This window comes from Trichosurus vulpecula, chromosome 1, assembly GCF_011100635.1.
Source record: "Trichosurus vulpecula isolate mTriVul1 chromosome 1, mTriVul1.pri, whole genome shotgun sequence".
Lineage (NCBI taxonomy): Eukaryota > Metazoa > Chordata > Mammalia > Diprotodontia > Phalangeridae > Trichosurus > Trichosurus vulpecula.
Genome location: NC_050573.1, coordinates 226118406 through 226139766, shown reverse-complemented (window position 1 = coordinate 226139766; position 21361 = coordinate 226118406). Strand labels below are relative to the sequence as shown.

General features: G+C 38.5%; 1 protein-coding gene across 1 annotated transcript; it reads right to left on the bottom strand.

Moving 5' to 3' along the window:
* Nucleotides 1–59: 59 nt before the first annotated feature.
* Nucleotides 60–15777, bottom strand: MPPE1 (metallophosphoesterase 1). The gene is made up of 11 exons (XM_036753762.1): nucleotides 15755–15777; nucleotides 14405–14462; nucleotides 11745–12141; nucleotides 9912–10020; nucleotides 8174–8277; nucleotides 7271–7345; nucleotides 4328–4436; nucleotides 4102–4173; nucleotides 3882–4004; nucleotides 3192–3332; nucleotides 60–1941 (listed from the first exon to the last, which is right to left on the bottom strand). The coding sequence occupies exons 3-11, from the start codon at nucleotides 12023–12025 to the stop codon at nucleotides 1753–1755; spliced, it is 1203 nt and encodes a 400-aa protein (XP_036609657.1). The 5' UTR covers nucleotides 12026–12141; nucleotides 14405–14462; nucleotides 15755–15777; the 3' UTR covers nucleotides 60–1752.
* Between the last annotated feature and the right edge of the window lie 5584 nt (nucleotides 15778–21361).

Sequence of the window (21361 nt, the reverse complement as noted above, 5' to 3'; positions counted from 1 at the left end):
CAATCACACAGGCAGATTGTGAACATGGAGAGCACCCTCAGATAAGCTCTTAAATCTTTGTAACAACAGCAGATTTTATTGTGCAAGTAAATACAAGAACAGAATATTTAAAAAGGTGTACACCCATGTCTGACCTAAGAAAATTGCAAGATGACATTTTTATTTCTCTTTTAATAAAGAGACACATTAGAAAATTGTTTTATTTTAAATATTGTAGGATCAAAATGTGTGAATATTTCTCAGACTTGAATAATTTATGCAAATGACATTCTCAAAACAAGTTATGGTACAGTACATTATATAAAAAGCAAGAATTGTTGTAGCAATAAGGCATGTCCTTTTTAGTAACTATAACACTGCTTTATATTTTATACACGGGTGTTCTGTCTGTGTGAGTATATACTTTTCCTGTGTCTGAAATAACCTGTACAAATGTTGAAAATTACAGTTGCAATAACAGAAACCTAGACAAGTGTTAGCCTACATTACTTCATCAACTTTCTTTACTAATACTTGGACTGTCTCTGTCCTTTGTTTAGAATTTTAAGACTCACCCCATAAATCAGGTTTTTATAAATATATTTTTTAAAACCAACGCTCTCCTTTGCCCTAAAATTAAATGTCAGTAAATGCTCCTATTTCTTCATTTAAAACTAATTTTATGACATATAACAGCCTCTCTTGCATCCTCCTGAGTTTTCTCCCATCAGCGTTGTATTAACCCTACTGTTTCATAAGATCATTTGGTCAGATTGATAGATGAAAAAGCAAAACCTAAGTCCAAATCCCCTCACACTTCCGAGAAAGGGAGAGGACATGCAGCTATATTCTAGATGTCTTTCAAGAAACCAAAAATATAAAAAACTGGAGAGGGGAGTAATTTCCCAAATAAAATGAACATCTATACTGTGATGTATATACAATATTTGCCTCTCTTACGGATTCCTTGAACACTATAGTGCAAGGTTGCCTGTTTATAATGATAACAAAAGAAAAATCCAGGCTGCTTAAAAAAATCATTTCCGGCTCAAAATGAAAAACACATCAATTAACCTTTTTATAGGCCATTTTTTCCCAGTTTTTAGAAGTGTCTTTTTTGACCACTAGAAGGGATTAAAGATTGTCTAGTAGAGAACTAATTATACCTATTTAAATAATACTACTAATAATAATAACCCTGTTTCAGCAGAGAAAAAAAGTAGAATTCTACCAAACAAATGATATTTTCCTGCTCTCATGGTATCTAAAGGAGAATCTGCTTCCCCCCTTCTAGATGTACAGCTTTATAAAACTTAGGAGTCTGAGGGAAATGTCATATTAGAACAGAAGCCACACCCACTGATATGTACATACACTACTGCCAGTGTGTTTCTGGGTTGCAAGGTCCATCCGTGGAAGATAGGAGTTTGTAGTGCATGCAAGTTATGAGGCTAATAGGACTTACATGTTGTACAGATACAATCTGAGTATACATATATTTGATAAAAATTATATAGCAAGAAAACAGTTCAATTTGTTGTAGGATACTTGTTATTTTTTTTTTTACAGCATGAAACATTTCAATCAACTATTTATCCTGTAGTAATTCATATCAATTGTTTAGAATTTCTATGATGTGCATAAAAATGAATGGCCTGCATTTGGACTCATCCAGTGAGGTCATTCTCTGACATGAATACAGCCTGAAGTTCAGTTGTTTTCCGCTTTGGTATTTGTTACTAAATGCAGAAATGTCCTGCTCTTCACATTGCCTTATGCTTTCTGATTACGTATCAACCGAATGAAATGAGATGAAAAGAAACGGTGGTGTTGCACAGGCTGACAGTGAGTTAATATTAACAAAACCACCAGAATACCTGCTGTGCAGTAGATAGTCAGCACTGTATGCTCAAGTGGAAGGAAACATTTGGAGAGGGAATAATCTACTGATGTTATGCTGCCCTAAAAAAGAAAACAAAAAAAACACAAGAAACAGTCATGCTGTTGTTAGAACACAAGATAAAGTAATCTTAATACAACTGTTCTAATTTAGGAAGAACAGTAGAGCTAGCAGACTACTTGGGTTATTTCTTGACTGCTCCTGTCTTGGGCAAAGAATAGGCCCATCACCACAGCAGTGCACCAAAGGCATTTCCCTATGGAGAGACGAAGTTAGCCGGAGGTGATGTATGCTGTCTTTTGTCTTGTACAAGATACTCCTGGTATTATTAGCCAGGGAAAGGGAAATTAAGGACAGGAGCACCCAAGTGGACACTGAGATGGGAAGCTAACTTCATTATTAAGACAACTTCCTAACATGCTAGGCTTCAATTAAAAAAAATTTAAAGAGGGCACACCAGGAATTCAGAGAGGTACATGGAAAGACTTGGACTAGAGAGCTGAGACCAAAGAGCATCACTGAGAGAGTGAGTAAGAAGGTTTTGTTTTTTCATGCCACAAGACACTAAAATAAATCTGTTTACTTAGAAATACATGTTCTGGGGTAATCAAAGGAATTTTCCTTGTAGACATTTTTGCTAAACAACAAACACCTTTTTTTTTAAGTTTGTGTACTTTGAACTTGGAAACAGGACATTCCCCATCTCACTATTAAGTGCAAATATTATAAATTATGTATATTGTGCATTGGAACTGGCTGCTGGAACACAACCTTGACGTGAGAAGCTCAACTTCAGGTGGCCATTAATGTTAAGCCATGGGCAGTGGCATACATGTCAACATGGAAAAGCAACAGCCCTTCACATCCTCAGCAGTGGCAAATGCACCAATTTGGAAAGCAAGTGGATGAGATGGCCAGGAGTAAGTGATGAAGAAATTATCCTTTTTTTCCAGTGGATGAAATCAACCAGGCAAAATAGTCTTTCTGCTGTTCCCAATGCATCTTTAAAAAAAATTACACTGCACCCTCTTCAAAAGATAATCATGCCACTTTGCTAAAGACTCCCCTCTACTCACTCCCCACAAAAAAAAACAAATTCAACTTAACTGAAGTTACCCTCTGAATGATGTCAACTGGTTTGGCTCCCAGAGATAAGCTTATAAAGTGGGTGCAGTGTACTAAATTAAGTGTGCTGGGGGAATTCATGGTTTTTGTATATTTTTTACAGGTAGCAACAGTTAAATAGTTGATTACCCATGTTGATTTAAATATTTATGAAAGCTATCAGACAAAAAATAAACTTTAACTTTACCATAATGAAACTAGGGTTGTTTCTGTTTCTCCAACTGAAAGATGGAACACTGATTTCAGGGATTTTTCCATCGTGTAGCACTTCACAGGCACTGTGAGTATGACCACTCAGAATCAGGCGAGGTTGAAACCACCACAGAAGCTATATTAAGCAGAAAACAAAATATTACCTAGTGTTCAGAATATCGATAAGGCAACCTCAGGAGGGGATAGTTTCAGTTTTAATTCATTGGCACTACAGAATTTTGCCATAAACTGTCATTAAATGAAATGTCTTTATTTCATAGGAAAAGATTTCATACGATAACATATTCTTCAGTGTCCTTTAGGGAAAATCTAGGCCTCTGGCCCTGGTCCCGTATTTCCAGGTACAAAAACATATTCATTCTTAGGAAATTCTTTTCAGATCTGCCAGAAGTAGCTTAAGTACTGCAAAGTCTTTATGAGAGGAAGATTGAGTAATATGTATGATTTTATATTTATATCAATTTAATCAGTTCTGTTATGGAAAAGATGGGTTATTGTGATGAACTAAAACTTTGACAAGTTACCAAAAGTCTACATTTCAGTCTGTAAAAAGAGCTGTCCTGCCACTAACATGTACTTAATACTAAGAAGATACACTGCTTGTTAAAAAAGAAACTTACAAAGTTTGTGTGATGCTGAATACCACTATAGTAAGTTATCAAACCTTTTGGGAAGCCTCTTTAGAAAGTACATCATATCTCTCTATGAATAAGATGTTCTTTTTCTCTGGAGGAGCAGAATCTTCCCCAGTGCAGTCAGCATCACTTCTCCGGTACAGAGGAAAATGCTGTCCAAAAATTAAAGAGCCAGATCTGACCTTAAGGAACCTTTTCACAGTTGATACACACACATAAAGAAATGCCAGGCTGTCCCATTCTTCTTACCTGGAGGAGGATAGGAGCTGATGCTGAAAGCTGTTGAACACCACCACACTTTGGGCTGGAACGGTACTTCTCCTAATGGTTAAAAAAGAATAGTCATCGTCATCATACTAGTGATCTGGCAGTGTTGTGGTTAAGAAGAACAAGTCCCCTATGTTTAGTATGGAGAAAAAGCTACATCAATGAGGAGGATACATAGCGTTACTATGATATTACCACTGAGCCTTACCTCTCTGGAGCAATTCAGTAGGTGAGATAGCTTAATGAGTTGGGCTTCCATTGAAGAGCAAATAGTGCAGCCATCTCCCTCCATTGCCACACTGTTCACCATCACAAAACTGAAATGGTTAAGAAGGAAACAATATTTTCAGAATTTTCCCAAAATTTTTTAGTACTTTTTTGATAAACCTACCACTCTCAGAATTTTCACAATGAATGAAATAGCAAACACAGGACTCAGAAAAGTTAGGATAATACACGTGATGTTTCATTAGGGCAGAAAAGAGGATTACTTATGCTAGCAAAAGGCCACATAATGTTCTTTCACTGAGAAAAAGGTTAATTAGGAATGATGTTGATTCCTGGGCAAAACAGTTTCTTTTCTTTCTCTCTTAGTATTATATATGCTTTGTTGAATAGTACTAGATGAGAGATTTAGAGCTAGAAGGAATCTCAGAGACCATCTAGGGCAAACTCTCATTTTACAACTGAAGAAACTGAGGCCCAGGAAGGTAAAATAACTTGCCCAAGGTCACAAAGGTAGGAAGCATCAGGGACAATATTTGAGCCCAGGTTCTCGAACTCTCCACCCAGTATACTTTCCACAATACACAGCCTTTTAAAAATGTGTTGGGGCTTTTTTTAAGCTTTTCTTTCCCTTATTTGCCAGTTTGAAAAAGATTCCCTTCAAGGAAGCATTAGAAATTCAAAAGACAGATGAAATGGAAGATCAAACTCTAGCTAGATAATTCACTATAAACAAAATATAATAAAAGTTAACAAAACAAAATAAAATAAAATTCGGTTCATGTTCTAGTGGCTACTCCACAAAGGAACTACCACCTACATGAAAATATTCTCTTTGAGCTCACAATGCCCTGAATCTATCAATCAACAAGCCTTTATGAAGGACTTGTTAGGTACTGGGCACTCTGCAAGACACAGAATTCAAATATAGAAAGGATCCAGTCCCTGACCTCAAGGAGCTTACCTTTCATTGAGAATACAACATGTCCACCCACAGTTACACATTAACCACCATTAAAGATGGCATTATGAATCAAAATCTCCCCATTGGAAAGATTTCTAAGCCCCAGCCAGTGACTTATCCCAATTATCAATACAATGAAATCCCAATATAAAAGATTTGTAACAATTCCTAGAAGTTTGATCCTTATTAAATGCTTTCTCCTCAGGACAAATGAAGGTCTATTCTTTAGAGCTGCACTGTTGGAAAACTCCATGACAAAGTAGTTGTAATAGTGACAGTGTGGAGGAAAGCAGTGGCTTTTTGTCAGTTACCATAGGATGTAGATTGTTGATACTGAATAAAATAATCTCTTTCATAGGCTTCTGATCACTATTAGAATTCAGACATCTAGGAATTTATTTTACTTCTTAAGCTATTAACTAAAGTAAAATACAGTCTCTGCTAAACTATGCATATTAACATAGAAGATTAGTGAAACAGTGGATAATTTAAAAATCAATTACACATATATAATTTTGTAACAGATTTGCCTTCCTAATTGAGATTTTTCTTAGGCTAATATTAAAATTAGTTTGAGTTCCATAATCATACATCATCTGGGCAGTGGGAGAAGGCCAAGATGCACACTGGACAGTAAAAAGGAAAAAGCCTAAAATTAAAACTACTCTGCAAAGAGTCTAGATGACTCAGTAGATAGAGCCCCAGACCAGAAGTCAATGAAGACCTGAGTTCAAATGTGATCTCAGACACATACTAGCTGAGTGACCCTGGGCAAGTCACTTAACCCTGTTTGCCTCACTTTTCTCCTCTATAAGAGCTGGAGAAGGAATGGCAAACTACTCTAGTATCTTTTCTAATAAAACCCCAAAACAGTTCACAAAGAGTCAGATACAACTGAACAACAACAAACAGAAAGCCCACATGTTGGTAGTAAAAAAACTGGCTTATACCATGACAATATTTGAGAACTGCTGACTATTTATCAAGAAGTCTCACAAAGTCATTTCAGGGGAAAATAACCCAAATCATACTTAATAGATGATGGGTTATAAACCGTCTATTTCAACTAAGAAAAAGGACCTGGGGGTCACAGTCGACTCTTCCATTGTTTCAGGCCCCAGTGTGCCACTGCAGCAAAAATCTAATAAAATAAAAACCTAACAAATTTATGGGCATGATGAAGGGACATATTAAGATAGAAAACTTTTTATTACAATTTTGGAAACCTATGATGTATCTGCATTTAGAATACTACATGCACTTCTGTTCATTGCACCTTAAAAAATATAATGGAACTCAGAAAGGTCCAGAAAAGAACAATGAAACTCTCAAGCAGAAATCACTATATACGGATATAAACTATCATTGTTATTACTAATGATAAGAGCACACATAGAGTCCGTTAAAGTTTACAAAGCACTTTACATTATCTCATTTAATCCACACAAAAACCCAAAGGTAGGTGTTGTTATTATCCCCACTTTATGGATGAGCAAACTGAGACTTACAGAGATCATGTAATTTGCCCAGGATCACATAACCAATAAAGTATTTGAGATGGGATTTGAATTCAGATCTTCCTGAATGTGAGCTTTCCTTCTGCACCACCTAGCTACTTCTAAAAGGGGTTATGATCCAAATGTCTCAAGTCATCAAGGACACAGAGTTGGTCACCAAGTCCCAGGATGCTAGATCTAGTGAAATGTCCCCTGAAATAAGGAGATAAATTAAAAACAAATAGAGGAAATGTTACTTTACATAGTAGATAGTTACTCCAGCATCATGACCCTTCCCACCAGAGACAAAACTGGGCTGGATTACCCGCACATCTGACCTAGTATCAAGCAACATTTACTAAGGCCTTATCTAGCCATACTGTGCCAGGCACTAAGTATACCAAGTTTTACAAGGAAAACTGAATTTATAGAAAATAAAGATAAGTATTTGTAGCATAATACTTACTTAATCCCTTTTATAGAAAAAAGTTCCCCAAAGTCAAAAACCTTCTTAAATCGTTGTAGTTTATAAGTGTTCATCCTGTATTCAATTATTTTAAAAAAAAAAGTACATTTTATTAGCTAGCCATAGAAAAACATCATAAAAGCTCAATGCTATAGGAAACTCTGATAGATTACAATTCTGTAGGATTTTGGAGGCAGAAAGGACCTCAGAGGCTCTCTAGCCCAAGCTCTCCCTCCCCGCACCCCATATCTCAGAAGAAATCCCCAATACTACATCTCTAGCAAGTGGACCTCAAGCCAGCCTCCCTTTGAAGACTTCTAAGTCAACCATTCCATTTCTTAACAGTTGTACTTATTTGGGAAAAAAATTGCATGGGGCAGAAGGAATGTGTGCAACACTGTCTCTAGTTCTGCCTTTTGTGGTCAAGCAAAAAAAAAAAAAAAGTCTAATCTATCTTCCATAGGAAAATCCTTCAAGTACTTGAGCTTGATTTGGTTCTCCCTAAGTCCCTCCAGAGGAAACATTCTCATTTCTGTCATTCATTTCCTCATGTGGTGTGATTTTGAGGTCTTTAACACCATCACAGTCACCCTCCTCTCAACACAATGCTACAGATATAGTCTGACCGGGATTGTACAGTGAGAATCACAGCATCACAAGGCCTCGTTTTGCAAAGTATTTTAATCCAAATTATTTCATTTCATCCCAGGGAAAACTGCATTGCTATTCAATGTACATTTGAAATAATGGTAACCAGAAATATATACCCTCCTTATTTCTTCCTTTTAAAAAAAAAGTGGAACATTTTCTGTGTAGCACAAATGAGGCTTTTTACACAATAATTACACACTGCCCTCTCAAATTTCCTGCCCATCATGGCACACCAGTACCATGAGTACTTACTCATAATGAAACCCGATGTCATGGTTGCCAGCAACCACTATAAGTTGTGTGTGAGGTGGATGTCGGAACACTCTCCGGAACCTTTCCACATCAGCAGCCCAAGCCTGAGGGGAAAAGTAGAAAGACCCACTAATTTGCATTTAGGCTAAGAAATATGGTCCTGATATGAGAGGACAAACATGTCCCAAAGCAGTCTAGTTTAAAACTCAGAGTCCTAGAGCTTGACTTTTTCTAATGTACCGCTTTCCAAAATTCTTGACTAACAGCTTATTTCGCCCGTCACTGATTGATTCTTAATGAAAAGGTGTCCCTTTGTGGCATTTTTTAAAATGTTAACTAGCAGTTCCCCTGCCCCCACACAAAAAGGTTTAATTTTGAAAGGTATCTCGTAAAACATTAATGTTGTAAATGCCTTATTAAGAACAAGTTCTTGAAAGATGCTCAGTGATTTCTCCCTCCATGACTGCGCCAGAATAAATAGAACATCTTTTTCCATGAAGCTCAGAATTCCTTTTGTGTGTAGTTGTGGAAAGGACAACCAAGAGAGGTCAGAAGTGAAATGCAGGTTGAAGATTGAGGGGCAAATGAAAATCATCTCAAGACTATTCTAAGTCTGGATACTGAATCATGCAGGAGTTTGGAGAAGTGTAGAGAGAAGTTCTTTTTTTTTTTTCTGAGTCTGAGCAAAAAAAAAATGAATCTGGACAAACTTCTTAGCAAAGACGATATACTTTTCCAAGCTGACTGGCAACCTCATTTTAAGGGGACCCATAGGCAAATAAAATTGATTCTTGTAATGATTTTTAAATGAGATGATTATTTTTATTATTATTTTTATTATTTTACTGGCGATTTTTTTAAACCCACTCTAAGTCTGTTTTGTAAGAATTCCCTGAAGCTAGGAAAGCAGCAACTTTACATGTGTCAGCGTACATCCCTTACCCCTTTTACAACTGATCCTTCTAAAATGTAATTAAACTGCTTAGGCAGAGTTAAAGGGCCACAATCTGAATTTTAAAGTTCCTCGAACACATTACAACTAAACTACTAGTCAGCACCTTGCTGCTCAGCCAAAAATACCAGAGCTCTTGTAAAATTTACTTGGTGAAGGGTGAGGTGAGGTGAAAGTGGGACCATTAGAGCACAATGCTTCTCTTTAACCAAGGTGCAGGAATCATTTTAACGCTGACTACAAAAAGTTGTTAGCAAAATATTCTCGTGCGTAGTGTGAGAACAGTCAGACCCAGTACATAAAAAGCTCTAAGTTACCCTGGTCCTGCTGCAGATTTTTCTTGGGGGAAGGATCCTATGGAGTGATTAAAGGAACCCCAAATCTTCACTGTATTTTCCTTCTGATGTGGAAAAATAAAAGATTAACAGGAGATGAGACTAGGGTAGCTACTTTTATAAGTGAAGTTTACTTGATTAATTGGGTACGTAAAATAGTCTGAAATAGAATGTACACTTCACCAGGTTCACTGACAGCCTCATCATAGCGGTAGTGACATTTATCTTGAGGAACTCTGTCTGCTGAGGTTTGTGTGTATACATTACATAGAAACTATGTAAACTGCTGGTAACTCATGTACCCCGATTTAAAAACCAGTAGGGTTAGTCCAGGACTAACCAATGCCACCCAAACTGATTAGCATTAAATCCAAGTCCTAAGAACCTTTAAGATATCTTTTCCCATTTTGTACGTCATTTTAACAACAAAAAGTAGAGCTGGATGTCTTACCTCAGGGGAACTCCACTTGCCTTCATCAAAGACATCCCCCAGAATAAAGGCAACCTCTGGCTGTAGTAACCACAGGGCTGTTTGAAAGGCCCTTTCCATTTGCCACTCCCTTTGAGAAGGGAAAAATCATTAGCCCATTTTCTGGGTAGAATTTATAACTAAATCCTGAATTAGAAATCTAGAGAGGGCCAAGGGAAGTAAACTGGAACAATCTAATTACACCTCTACCTTCCTCATCAACTCCTTTCAGCTTCAAAAGGATGAAGAGGGAAAAGGTTGACAAATTGATACATCTTACCAGAACTAGAGAGAGAAGTAAAACCACCATAGCTGCCACAACCTCTTCACCCTAAGCCCTGACCTCTCTGTGGTGTTCACATACCACACAGTCCACTGAACACTTACTGAATAGTACCCTAGTCATCTGATGGAAGTTAATTCGGCTTCAGAGAATGCCTATTTTAGATCGTTATCACCTAGCTTCTGTCAAAGTCTGTTCTCACTGAAGAGACCTTCCTTTGATCTAACTGGACAAAAGTAGTGAGGAGATGGTAGAAGAATTATCAAGAAACTAAATCCTACAAATATCAGATACATTAAAAAAAAAGCACTCGGAGTAGAAAGCTTCACTGTCTCTCAAAGGACTTGGCCACTGTTATTTGTCACATCTCTTGAACTCCTCTGTAGTCTCCCTAAAGTCCCCTAATTCTAAGGAATGTTCCTATGTGCCTAACCTGTTTTGCAACAATAAGGTGCAAACTCAGATCCCATGGTATGCCAGCAAGATAAATACTTTTAGACAAGGCACTTTGGCCCTTTAAATATCAGCATGGGCAGCTGATTGCTCTTCCTAGTTAACACACATAGCCAACCATGCATTGTTATTTCAGGTGTGGTGCCTCTCAAAGCTGGTGGTTTTTTAGTATTTCTTGGCTTCAGGTCTTCCATACCCAAGGAAAAAAGAAGCAGCATCAGCAAGAGGAAGACTTCCAAGAAATATTTGGGGGAGTTGGTAATTAGTAAAGCAGAAAGTAAAATTGCATTGTCCAAAAAGAAATAAAGTGTCACTCATTCTCTGGCCCTACCCTAACACACTCCACTTTGGGTACTGTTCAGTTCCATCACCTCTTCTTACTCATCTTCCTTTCTGCCTTCCCTCTCCCCAAATATACTCTCCACCCAATGAGAGGTATCAACCACAAATTAAACCCACCATGATAGGGGAAAACATAAAGAAAGATCTAGGAAAAAACGGGAGAAAAATGTAATAGTCTTCATGTGGTGCAGGACTAACAGATCTGGTTCTGGCAAAAAGTACAGATAATTGAAAGGGAAAAAGCCATATCTGCTGATATAATAATTGAGACCTCCTCCTAACCTTCATCCCCTCACACCACCACCCCCCTGGAAAAAGTATTAACAGACAGATGTGTATGAGAAGTTTCCTCCAGTCCTGTCCCTAATGTAAATTTGGAGACTTCCAGCATTAGCTCTCTTCAGATCCATCTCTTACCCAGCTGAGAGCAAGATGCAGACATACTCCAGATACAAGGAGATAAATAGATCATGATGAAGGACCCTCAGGAATGGTTCTACTTGTTTCCCTGCCAGTCAGCTTACCCAGAAACTTGAACCCAGGAATAATTAGTGTAATTGTGGGCTGGCAAGGATGTAGTTTTAATCCCTAGTGTCTAGATTTTTGGAAGGAAGTCTGAGGAGTTCCCTAAAGCCAGAGACGTTTGACCAGATTGTTGAGAGAGATGATGATACTTAGCAGTGCTACATCCTTAAAACTATAGAATTTCAAAAGGGTTTCTGAATTTTTGTTCCTACCGTCGTAATTTGTCCAACCAGTGTCCATTTATTTCCCCAAGCAAGTGGGTATCAGCTAAAAATATAACCTTCAGCACAGGTTCAGGAGTCTGTTGTTTGTTTCCAGAAGCTATGGTTTTCACTTCTGGCCAGTGACACTGAAAGATCACTAAATAATAAATTATATATTCACAAAACACAATCAGAGTGAAGACAAGAAATCCAAATTTCAAAAAGAACCAGCTCTTCCTCTTAAAACGAAGAAAATTCAAAGTTCTAGATAGTGATCTATGTTTAGTCATTTCCTCTGTCAAAATATGTATGCCTCAGTGAGCAAGGACCAAATCCATTTAGAATTTTCCTTAGGAAAATGTGGGTATCCCTGCGGAGATATAGTATCCAGATCTGAACAGAACACCTAAAAGAATCAGAAGAAAGGAATTTTAGACCCAACAGTATTATGTTGCCTTTTACTTAATTAAGTGCAATAATTTTTTTAAAGAACAGAAAAATAAAATATTAACATTCCTTACCCTGTTTTTTACTTTACTATGAGGCCAGATTACTAGTAAGGAAAACTGGTTTTCTGCTTTTATCTATGTGATTCTTTGTGTATGAATTCAAGTTCCCCAGAGATGGCTCTCATAGGAGGACTGTAAACTGTTCCTATATGAACTTGAAAATGTGGCCCAAAACCACAAATGTCATACCAAACTAATCATGATGGAAGATTGAAGAAAATACCTCTACCAGCAATGAAAAATTCTTAGAACCACTTAAGGTGGGCAGAACACCATAATCCTCAGTTTCAGAGCACCCAACACAGGCTTTACCTTAACTTTTACCTTTACCATTTACCTTAAACCATTAACTTAGATTCTTCCTTAAAACTATTTCATGATTCTTTTTCCTCCAAAGGCTTTCACTGTCAGTAGTAATTTTGGCTTTTTTGAATACAAGGTGTCATATCAATAAAAATGAAGATTGCAATACTACAGCCTAAAATTATCATTGGTGTAGCTGTGATTGTTTTATGGAAAGTCACAGGCTATAAAGTTTCAGGGCCTCAACTGCACCAATTGAGAAGTGGCTCTGGAAATGTGGAAACACAGAAACTCCTGCTGCTGTATGTAAACAGGGATCTCCTTTCTCAGTGCCATGTAATTAATGTAATAATGCATACAGCATGTCCCCTCTCAGGGATACAGGAGAAAGTGAAGAACCAAAGGGAAAAGTCCTAAGAGGCTTCTGTAGACATTCTGGCATGACTCTTTGGCAATCTACAGCACCTTCATTAGAGTGATAACTTAAAATTTCTTTCCCAGAGCATGAACTAAAAAATTAGGTTTTAACTGTGGCTGTAGGGGAGTCCGATGCACAAGTCATCTGGAATAAAACACCATCCCTAGACTCATAGCCAGAAATTCTACATTATCTTTGGTGATACAAACAAAACAAATGCCAGATCATGTGGCAGAACTTGGCTAAGGCTTCTGTTGGTCCATCACATCCTTCTAACATAGCATCCAGATCATCCCACGGTCTCTCTTTAATCCTGGGCTGTGTCTGACATAAAACTTAACATAGAAGTACAATTAGCTCCTGACAAATATAATCTATAATTGATAGAAGTTTCTTGTTACTTAAAAATCAAGACCAAGGAAAAAAATAGCTTTTCTATTGTCTTCTACTACATTTATAAACAAATTTTAGTCTAACAGCATGAATCCAAATGACCAGAGGTATGAATGCTCTGACTGTTCAGTACAAGAACACTAGCAACAGAAAAGGATAGATCATCAAGCTATATACAGTTTAATGAAAATGTTCCCTGAGAACAAATTTCCTTTTTTTTTTCTATTTCACCATTGAGAATTTTCTGATTTTAATCTTTCACCCCCCAAAAGCCTGAAAACTACTTGAAATTCTGTAAAGAACAGGATAAAAAAGAAGTCTGTAGAACCTTCTGTTTTGCAAGGAATAGAGAGTCCTGTTTTCCTTTGATATAAGGAAGTTTTCACATCAAGGAGTGGGAGTGACATGCCACATTAGGGGAAACAAATGTAGTATAAAAACAAAAAGCAACAATTAAAAAATTTAAGGGGATGGCGGGTGAGAAGAAGAGAGAATGAAGTTCCAGAAGAAGCTAAAGTAGCCCTAGCAAGATTTTTGAATGTCACTCTCCATAGATCCCCCAGAGGCTTTGAACCTTCAACTGTAACATATATAACTTATCACAAAGTAAATACCAAGAACAGACTCTTCTGACATTGAAATATGTGCATTTTTAAGACAACAGAAGAAAAACACTGTTTATACAATATGGAACTACCACTGGTTAAGTGGTAAAATTTACCAAAAAAGTTTCTTACATGCATGATTGGCATAAATGATCCTCAGAAAAGCCCTGTCATTACATGAAATACTTTTCTGGGATTAACATGACTCTAAAAAACTAACCCAACTTAACCTCTCTCAACCTCAGTTTCCACATCTTTAAAATAGAGACAATACCTGCCAATTCCATTTCCTTGAACAGTTTCTGAGAACCAATCTAACACATTTCCCTGAAAGACTGAACACAATTTGCATTTGATAGCATTTATCCAACTCCTTGCCACCCTCTCCCTACCAATCTATAATCATCATTCCAAGTGCAAAACACATTCATGCTCTATCACCTTAGCAACTTCTATATTTTCTTCAGTGTCATGGTCCATAGGATGCCTGGCATTCCCTCTGGAAAAAGAGGAAAAAGTGGAAATTAGTTCTTCTTGGAGAACTTTAGATAAGACTGGAAAAGAGGGACATCTGTTATCCCTTGTCCTCCCAGGCAAGAATGAAACTGAGAAAGCCTTGGCTGCATGGTATAGCTTCACCCTGTAACACTATTCATTTTTATCAAACCAATACATAAAGAAATGATGTCACTCCTACTTCATGACTAGCGATTGGTTCAAACTGAACATCTACAATTACTTTCTTTGCGGAGCAAAATGGTAACCCAACATTGAGGGGGAAACTGTTGGCTCATTTTGGGTCACAGAGTCTACAGGAATCTACCAAAACAAATTTGTTATGGAATAGTACAGAATCATTCCACCTACAGACTTTCCTGTAGGAACAGAATACAAAGAAAGAAATACACACTTTTCCTGGTTGCAGCCTTATCTGACCTCAAGCAACTTCACACAAAACACCTAATGCACATTAAATTCTCTCTGGATTTTTACATTATTCCAAATTCTCTTCATATATGTTTCACGCAAAATTATTTCATAAACACAGCCATGTATTTACATAGTCCATATCATTTTCATCTTAATAACTATCTTCATAGTCTATCCTTAGGAACAACAAGCAGAGATAATAAACCTATGGGTTTACTGACTTATATCAGGTCCAACTCAATGATAGTATTTTTCAGTATTTTTTTGGGTCTCCTTTAGCAAGTCATTGACTTGTTTTTCATGGTTTTCTCGCATCCTTCTCATTTCTCTTCCCAATTTTTCCTCTACTTCTCTAACTTGCTTTTCCAAATCCTTTATGAGCTCTTCCATGGCCTGGGACCAGTTCATGTTTTTCTTGGAGGTTTTTGGTGTAGGCTCTTGCACTTTGTTGACTTCTTTAGGCTGTATGTTTTGGTCTTCTTTGTCACCAAAGAAAGAATCCAAAGTCTGAGACTGAATCTGGGTGAGTTTTCGCTGCCTGGCCATATTCCCAACCAACTAACTTGACCCTTGAGTTTTTCAGTGGGGTATGACTGCTTGTAGACTAACGAGTTCTATGTTCCACGCTTGGGGGGGAGGTGCTAGCTCTGTCACACCAGCACTCCTCCTTCCCCAACCCCCAACCCGGCCTGGGCTTAGATCTTCAGCAGGCTGTGCACTCCTGCTCTGATCCGCCACTTAATTCCTCCCACCTGGTGGGCCTGGGGCCGGAAGCAACAACAGCTGTAGCTGCCCCACCTCCGCTGCCCCTGGGGCTGGAAGCCGGGAACTCCTTCTACTCCCGCAGCTTTTCCCACTAACCTTCTCCGCTGTCTTTGGTGTTTGTGGGTTGAGAAGTCTGGTAACTGCCGCAGCTCACTGATTCAGGGCGCTAGGGCACTTTCCGCCCAGCTTCTGGTCTGGTTGGTCCATGCAGCTCACGCTGGGCTCGGCTGGGCTCAGCTCCCCACGGCTCCCTGCTCCGTGTGGGACAGACCTCACCCAGAGACCATCCGGGCTGTCCTGGGCTGGAGCCCTGCTTCCCTCTGCTGTTTTGTGGGTTCTGCCGTTCTAGAATTGGTTCAGAGCCATTTTTTATAGGTTTTTGGAGGAACTCAGCAGGGAGGTCACGCTAGTCCCTGCTTTCCAGCTGCCATCTTGGCCCCGCCCCCCCAACTCAATGATAGTAAAGAGGAACCCTATGACCTCTTGAAACTGGGTAAAATGTCCCGATGGCATAAGAAAATAACAGCTACTAAATTTTAGCGAGGAACCGTGGAATTTATTGCCATTACTGATAAATTTCTTGGTCTCCTGTGGGCACCATTCCCCAGGTGTCACTCTTTATATCTTCTCATATCTAAAGCTTCTAGGAATCCTGAAATCTGAGTCTGAAAAGCCTTGGCAAGTTATTAGGTCCACTTTGTACATGAACAGAAATTCTTGAAAACATTCTAAGAAATAGCCATTGGGGTCTAAGACCATCAGTGATAGGGAAATCAATTACCTCTCAGAGGCAGTGGATTCTACTTTTAAACATCTCTAATTGGACAATTCCCCTCATATTTAGCCTTAATCTGCATCTACAATTTCTACCCATTATTCCTGGATCTACTGTCCAGGCCAGGTAGAATAAGTGTCCTGTCTCTCTTCCGCATGAGAAGCCTTAAATCCTTTTAAGTGAGTTCTCATGTCACCCTCGGTCTTTTCTCAAGGCTAAATAAAATACATTCTATTCTTTCTAGAACACATTCCAGTCCCTTCGCCATCTTGGCCACCCTCCTCTGAAGGCACATCGGCCTACCTAGGTCCTCCCTAAAACATAAGCTCCCAAAACTTGTTCTACCACCTCCTTTATTGCAGTGGCCTCCCTTTAATCTAGCCTAATATTGCATTAGCCTCATTAAATTTGGATCTTATATCACCTTCCTGATTCAGGTTAAGTTGTATTTTCTTTGGATTAAAAGGGCAAAGATTGATGATCCACAACTACTGACCTTAACTGAAGCTATTATCCTCTACCACCATTAGCTTTACAGGTTAATAGAAGGAAAAATAATGAAATGTATGCCCTTCATTATGCCAAATGACATAAGTTTCAGCCTTTCTTATGGCTTATAACAATATGAAACGGGACCTGGAGTCACAAAGACCTGTGTTTGAATCTTGCTTCAAATACTTACTAGCTGTGTGACCCTGAACAGGTCACTTAACTTCTCTCAGCCTCAATTTCCTCATCTGTAAAAGAGATAATAATACTGGTAGTAGCTATGTTACAGACTTGCTGTAAGAAGAAAATAAAATACTATTAGTGCTTTGCAAGCCTAAAAGTAGTATATGTCAGTCACTTTTATTAGCTACATCTTAGGCCAAATATGACAATCCACCCATTTCACTCCCCATCCCCTAATATAAACTGTCTAAAATAAGCAATAATAAATGCTTTGTCTTACCAATATTTATCTATCCTAGCCCATTAGATTGGAAAATTAGTAGGTAGGTCAGAATATAGTATAAGTGCTTGTTTGTATGTTTTATATATGTGTATATGTACACACACACACTCCTCTAAATGAATGATGAGTTTTAAAATCACTCTTGGTTTTCCAGAATTCTTTTGTTTTTGTTTCTTTGTTAAGTTTAGATAGTGAGAGCAAAATTAATAAAACACAAAAGCTGCACACAAAATTTAACTTGTGAAAATTATTGAAATAAACCTTAAAATTGGAAGGCCTCAGTGGACCCCAGACAAAATGTTCTTATTTTTAAAAATATTTTTGAACTTACTAAACTCATTAGGATGAGAGGCTGATATTTATAACTGAAAACAGAATATCAATTTACCAACAACATTTCAAAATTAAAAGTAGAAAAGTATCATTTTAGATTTTATATTCCTCTCTGACTCCCACCAAAAAAAAAAAAACCACAGTAAAATTTTGGTTCTTTTCCCTTTAATCTACCTATTTTCTGACAGCTCTTTAATCCACCAGGACAGAGGAAACACAGAATAGAGGATAAGCCTGCAATTAGTTGTACATTAAACTCTTGTAGGATTTTTGTACACACAAAAACTTTAGAACTAAACTAGTTTGCCTTTCTTTTACTAACGACTAACCAGCAACTAACATTGGAATTTTATACTTCACTACAAGAATTAAAACTAGCACAATCGCGATTAGGTCATGCTGTACAGGCCTTAACGATCCAAGACAATTTTAACACTGTAACACAAAACTATCTGACCTAGACTTAGTCTGTTTTCTGTTATAAATCACAAGTTAGAATTTTATTCCAACAAAGCCTTAAATTTTGGATTTTAGATAGATTTTTGAATGATTAAACATATTCTAACACACCTTTAACTTGATTTTAGTCAGACTTTCATAAAACTGCTTTTCTCCCAATATACAAATGAAACATAGCCAAGAGAATGTAAAAACCTCGGAATAGACAGCAGCTATACTGTTAAAAGATATATGGTCAAGTTTAAGGGAAAGAAATACAAATTATGTGCATACAACTTAAAAGGCAAAATCCTTTAATATCACTCCTTGAGAGAGGCAGAGGTGAGCGCTAGAAAACCACCTAGGCTTGGAGTCTGAAAAATCAAGTCCTGTGTCAAATACACGCCGATTGTCTGACTCTGGGCAGGTCTTACTTAGAGTAGAAAAGGTGCTGAGCAGCATCGATACATTAAATTCCCTCCTCCAGGAGCTCCTATAGCAATGAAATTATAGGTCCAACCCTCCATTGTAATACGATTATTTCTTTTTCCAAATCCGCCAAGAAGACCAATTCTGGTAAATGAGTCTGTGTGGTTTTCTTTGCTGGATTTTCTGGTTTGTATTTTTTAAAAAAAGAAAAAGCTGTTGGCACCAAAACATCTGTAAAGAAAGAAATTCATTTGAGACCCGGGCAAGATTTAATTTTTAAAAAGCAACCATGAGAAATATACTTGGATTCCCTATTATATTAAAACAAATAAAGAAAATGAGAGCCTACACTCTGTTTCTCTACTCTTCGAGCCTTTTTTTCTACGTGCTGACAAGATTGTTTAGACTTTCTCCCCCTCTTCCTTAGTCCTTAACAATGCCCCTCAGAGACACAAGGCTGGCGGTGGGGTGGGGGGGTGATTTGGGTAGGAGAAGGGACAGAGATATTTTTAAGATTCCTTAATATTATAAGAGAAAGGTAAACAACATAAAGCCAGAAGGAAAAAGCAAAACGCAAGGTCAACTTGAAGATTAAGAGAAAGCCCCTACAAGACCCAGAAGGAAGGGTAGCGGCCTTGTGGCTCCGGGCCGAGCAGCTGGGAGCAGGAACTGGACGGCTCTGTCCTGGGGAGGCTCAGTCCTGGGTTCGCTCAGTGCAGACCAGGTCGCGAATTTCCGGCTGACGGTGCAGAAGAGCAACAACTAAACAAGCACTCAGACATCCACTTGTGAAGTGACAGCCTGCTCATCTCCGGATTTCCGTACGACTCTTCATCCCATTGGCAGGGATGAAGGTAAGGTCGGTGCTGACTGGTCGCTTTGTTTTCTGCAGAGGGCCCGGGCGGGCTTGCAGGACCCTGATTGGCGACTGGAGACTGGCCCTCCGCTCTGAGGGCTGGACCACAGAGCTGCTGCACAGGTAGGTCTGCAGCTGAAGCTGAGAAGCAAGCCCTATGGGGTGCATCGCAGCCTGGGACGGCATCTTTTGCTCACCACCTAGAAAACTGCTAGTGAATCAGCTTACAAGTGCTTGGTTTACTCCGTAGGAGTACAGGATTCATTCGTCCGCTAATATAACAAGCATTTATTAAAGGTCTGGTACGGTTATAGACCGCAGGACACAGAAAGATATAGAAGACAAAGGTCGCTGTCCTGAAGTTTGCAAGATAGGGACTGAAGTAGCATAATTTGATTTTAGTTTGCAGCATAATTATTTGTCACATTTTCCCCTTTAAAAGTTTAGTATTAGGGGCGGCTAGGTGGCACAGTGAATAGAGCACCGGCCCTGGAGTCAGGAGGACCTGAGTTCAAATTTGGCCTCAGACGCTTGACACATGTATTAGTTGTCTGACCTTGGGCAAGTCACTTAACCCCAATTGCCCTGCAAAAAAAAAAAAACTTTTAAAAAATTTAGTATTAATGTAGAATTGTGTTGAAAAATCACACGAAAATAACAGGGAGTTTCTTGGAGAATTTCTCCAAATTTTAAACAAGCTGATTATGGTCAAGTTCCCAAAATACCCAAACTGATCTGTGATCTCATGCATTGGGATGTTCCCTCCAATGATGCAGGTTGCAATCTCTCTATGGTTGCCTCTTCTGGGGGACCCAAGTCCACGGCAGGAGAGGGGGCCACACACACATACACACACGCGCACACACACACCCTGAGTTTGGGGTGGGGCCACTAGGCTGTCTAAGGAGTGAAGTAGCCAAGGTCAGAGACAGAGCAATTTGAAGCTGCAGTGTATATCAGCCATGGGTATCAGAACAGCAAATTGCCACTGCACTGCCAACCTGGGAAAGAAAGAGAAACTCAGTCTCCAGAAAAAAAAAATTTCCAAAGTGAACTAATTATATTGTGACATTTTAAAAAGGATCTAGAGACATAATTCCTGGGTAATTTAAATATTTTCTTAATAATGCCAGCATTTTGATAAAAGAACAGCCATTTGGTGTCTCTCTCTCTTAGACCAAAGACAATCATGGTAAGCAGACTCATGACTTATAGCCCATTGAAAGAAGGGTCTTCCCAAGGATGGCAATCAACTTTGATTGGCTAACAATTAGTGAGATTATGAATATTACAGTGAGGGGCTGGACCTGAACTTTGATTATAACATTTACTTCTAAGTTAGCCCCAGTCTCGGTCAATCTATTTAAAGAATTTATCCCCACCCAAACCTGAGTAAACCACAATGGCTGCCCCACCCTGGGTGGGGGGAGGGTCTGGATAGAGGAGAAGATTAGTTCAACCTTCAGAGATTGAGGTCTTGAAATGAGGATAAAAGAAAGAGGGGAAAATCTGAATCTCCCCAAATCATTAGTTGATAATCATTTCTCTCATTATCTCCCTCTTCAAAACCTCACTCCACCTCAAAATTTCCTACTTTATATGTAGGGTACCACTACTTTTCCAGGCTACAGGTCTCACAACCTTGGAGTCATTCTTAATTCTTCCTTCTCCCTTTGCCCCATAGCCAATCAACTACAAGTCTTACTGATTCTATCTCCACAACAGCTCTTTCCCTCTCTCTCAACTTATACAGCAGGCTTTCATCATATATTAACTAGATTGCTCTAATAGCATGGGTATTCTGGGCTCTTTCCTCTTCGATCTACTCTCCATATACCTGCAAAATGATTTTCCCATGGCTTAGGTCTACTCACTTCCCTATTCAAAGATATCCAATGATTCTCTATTTCCTCTTAG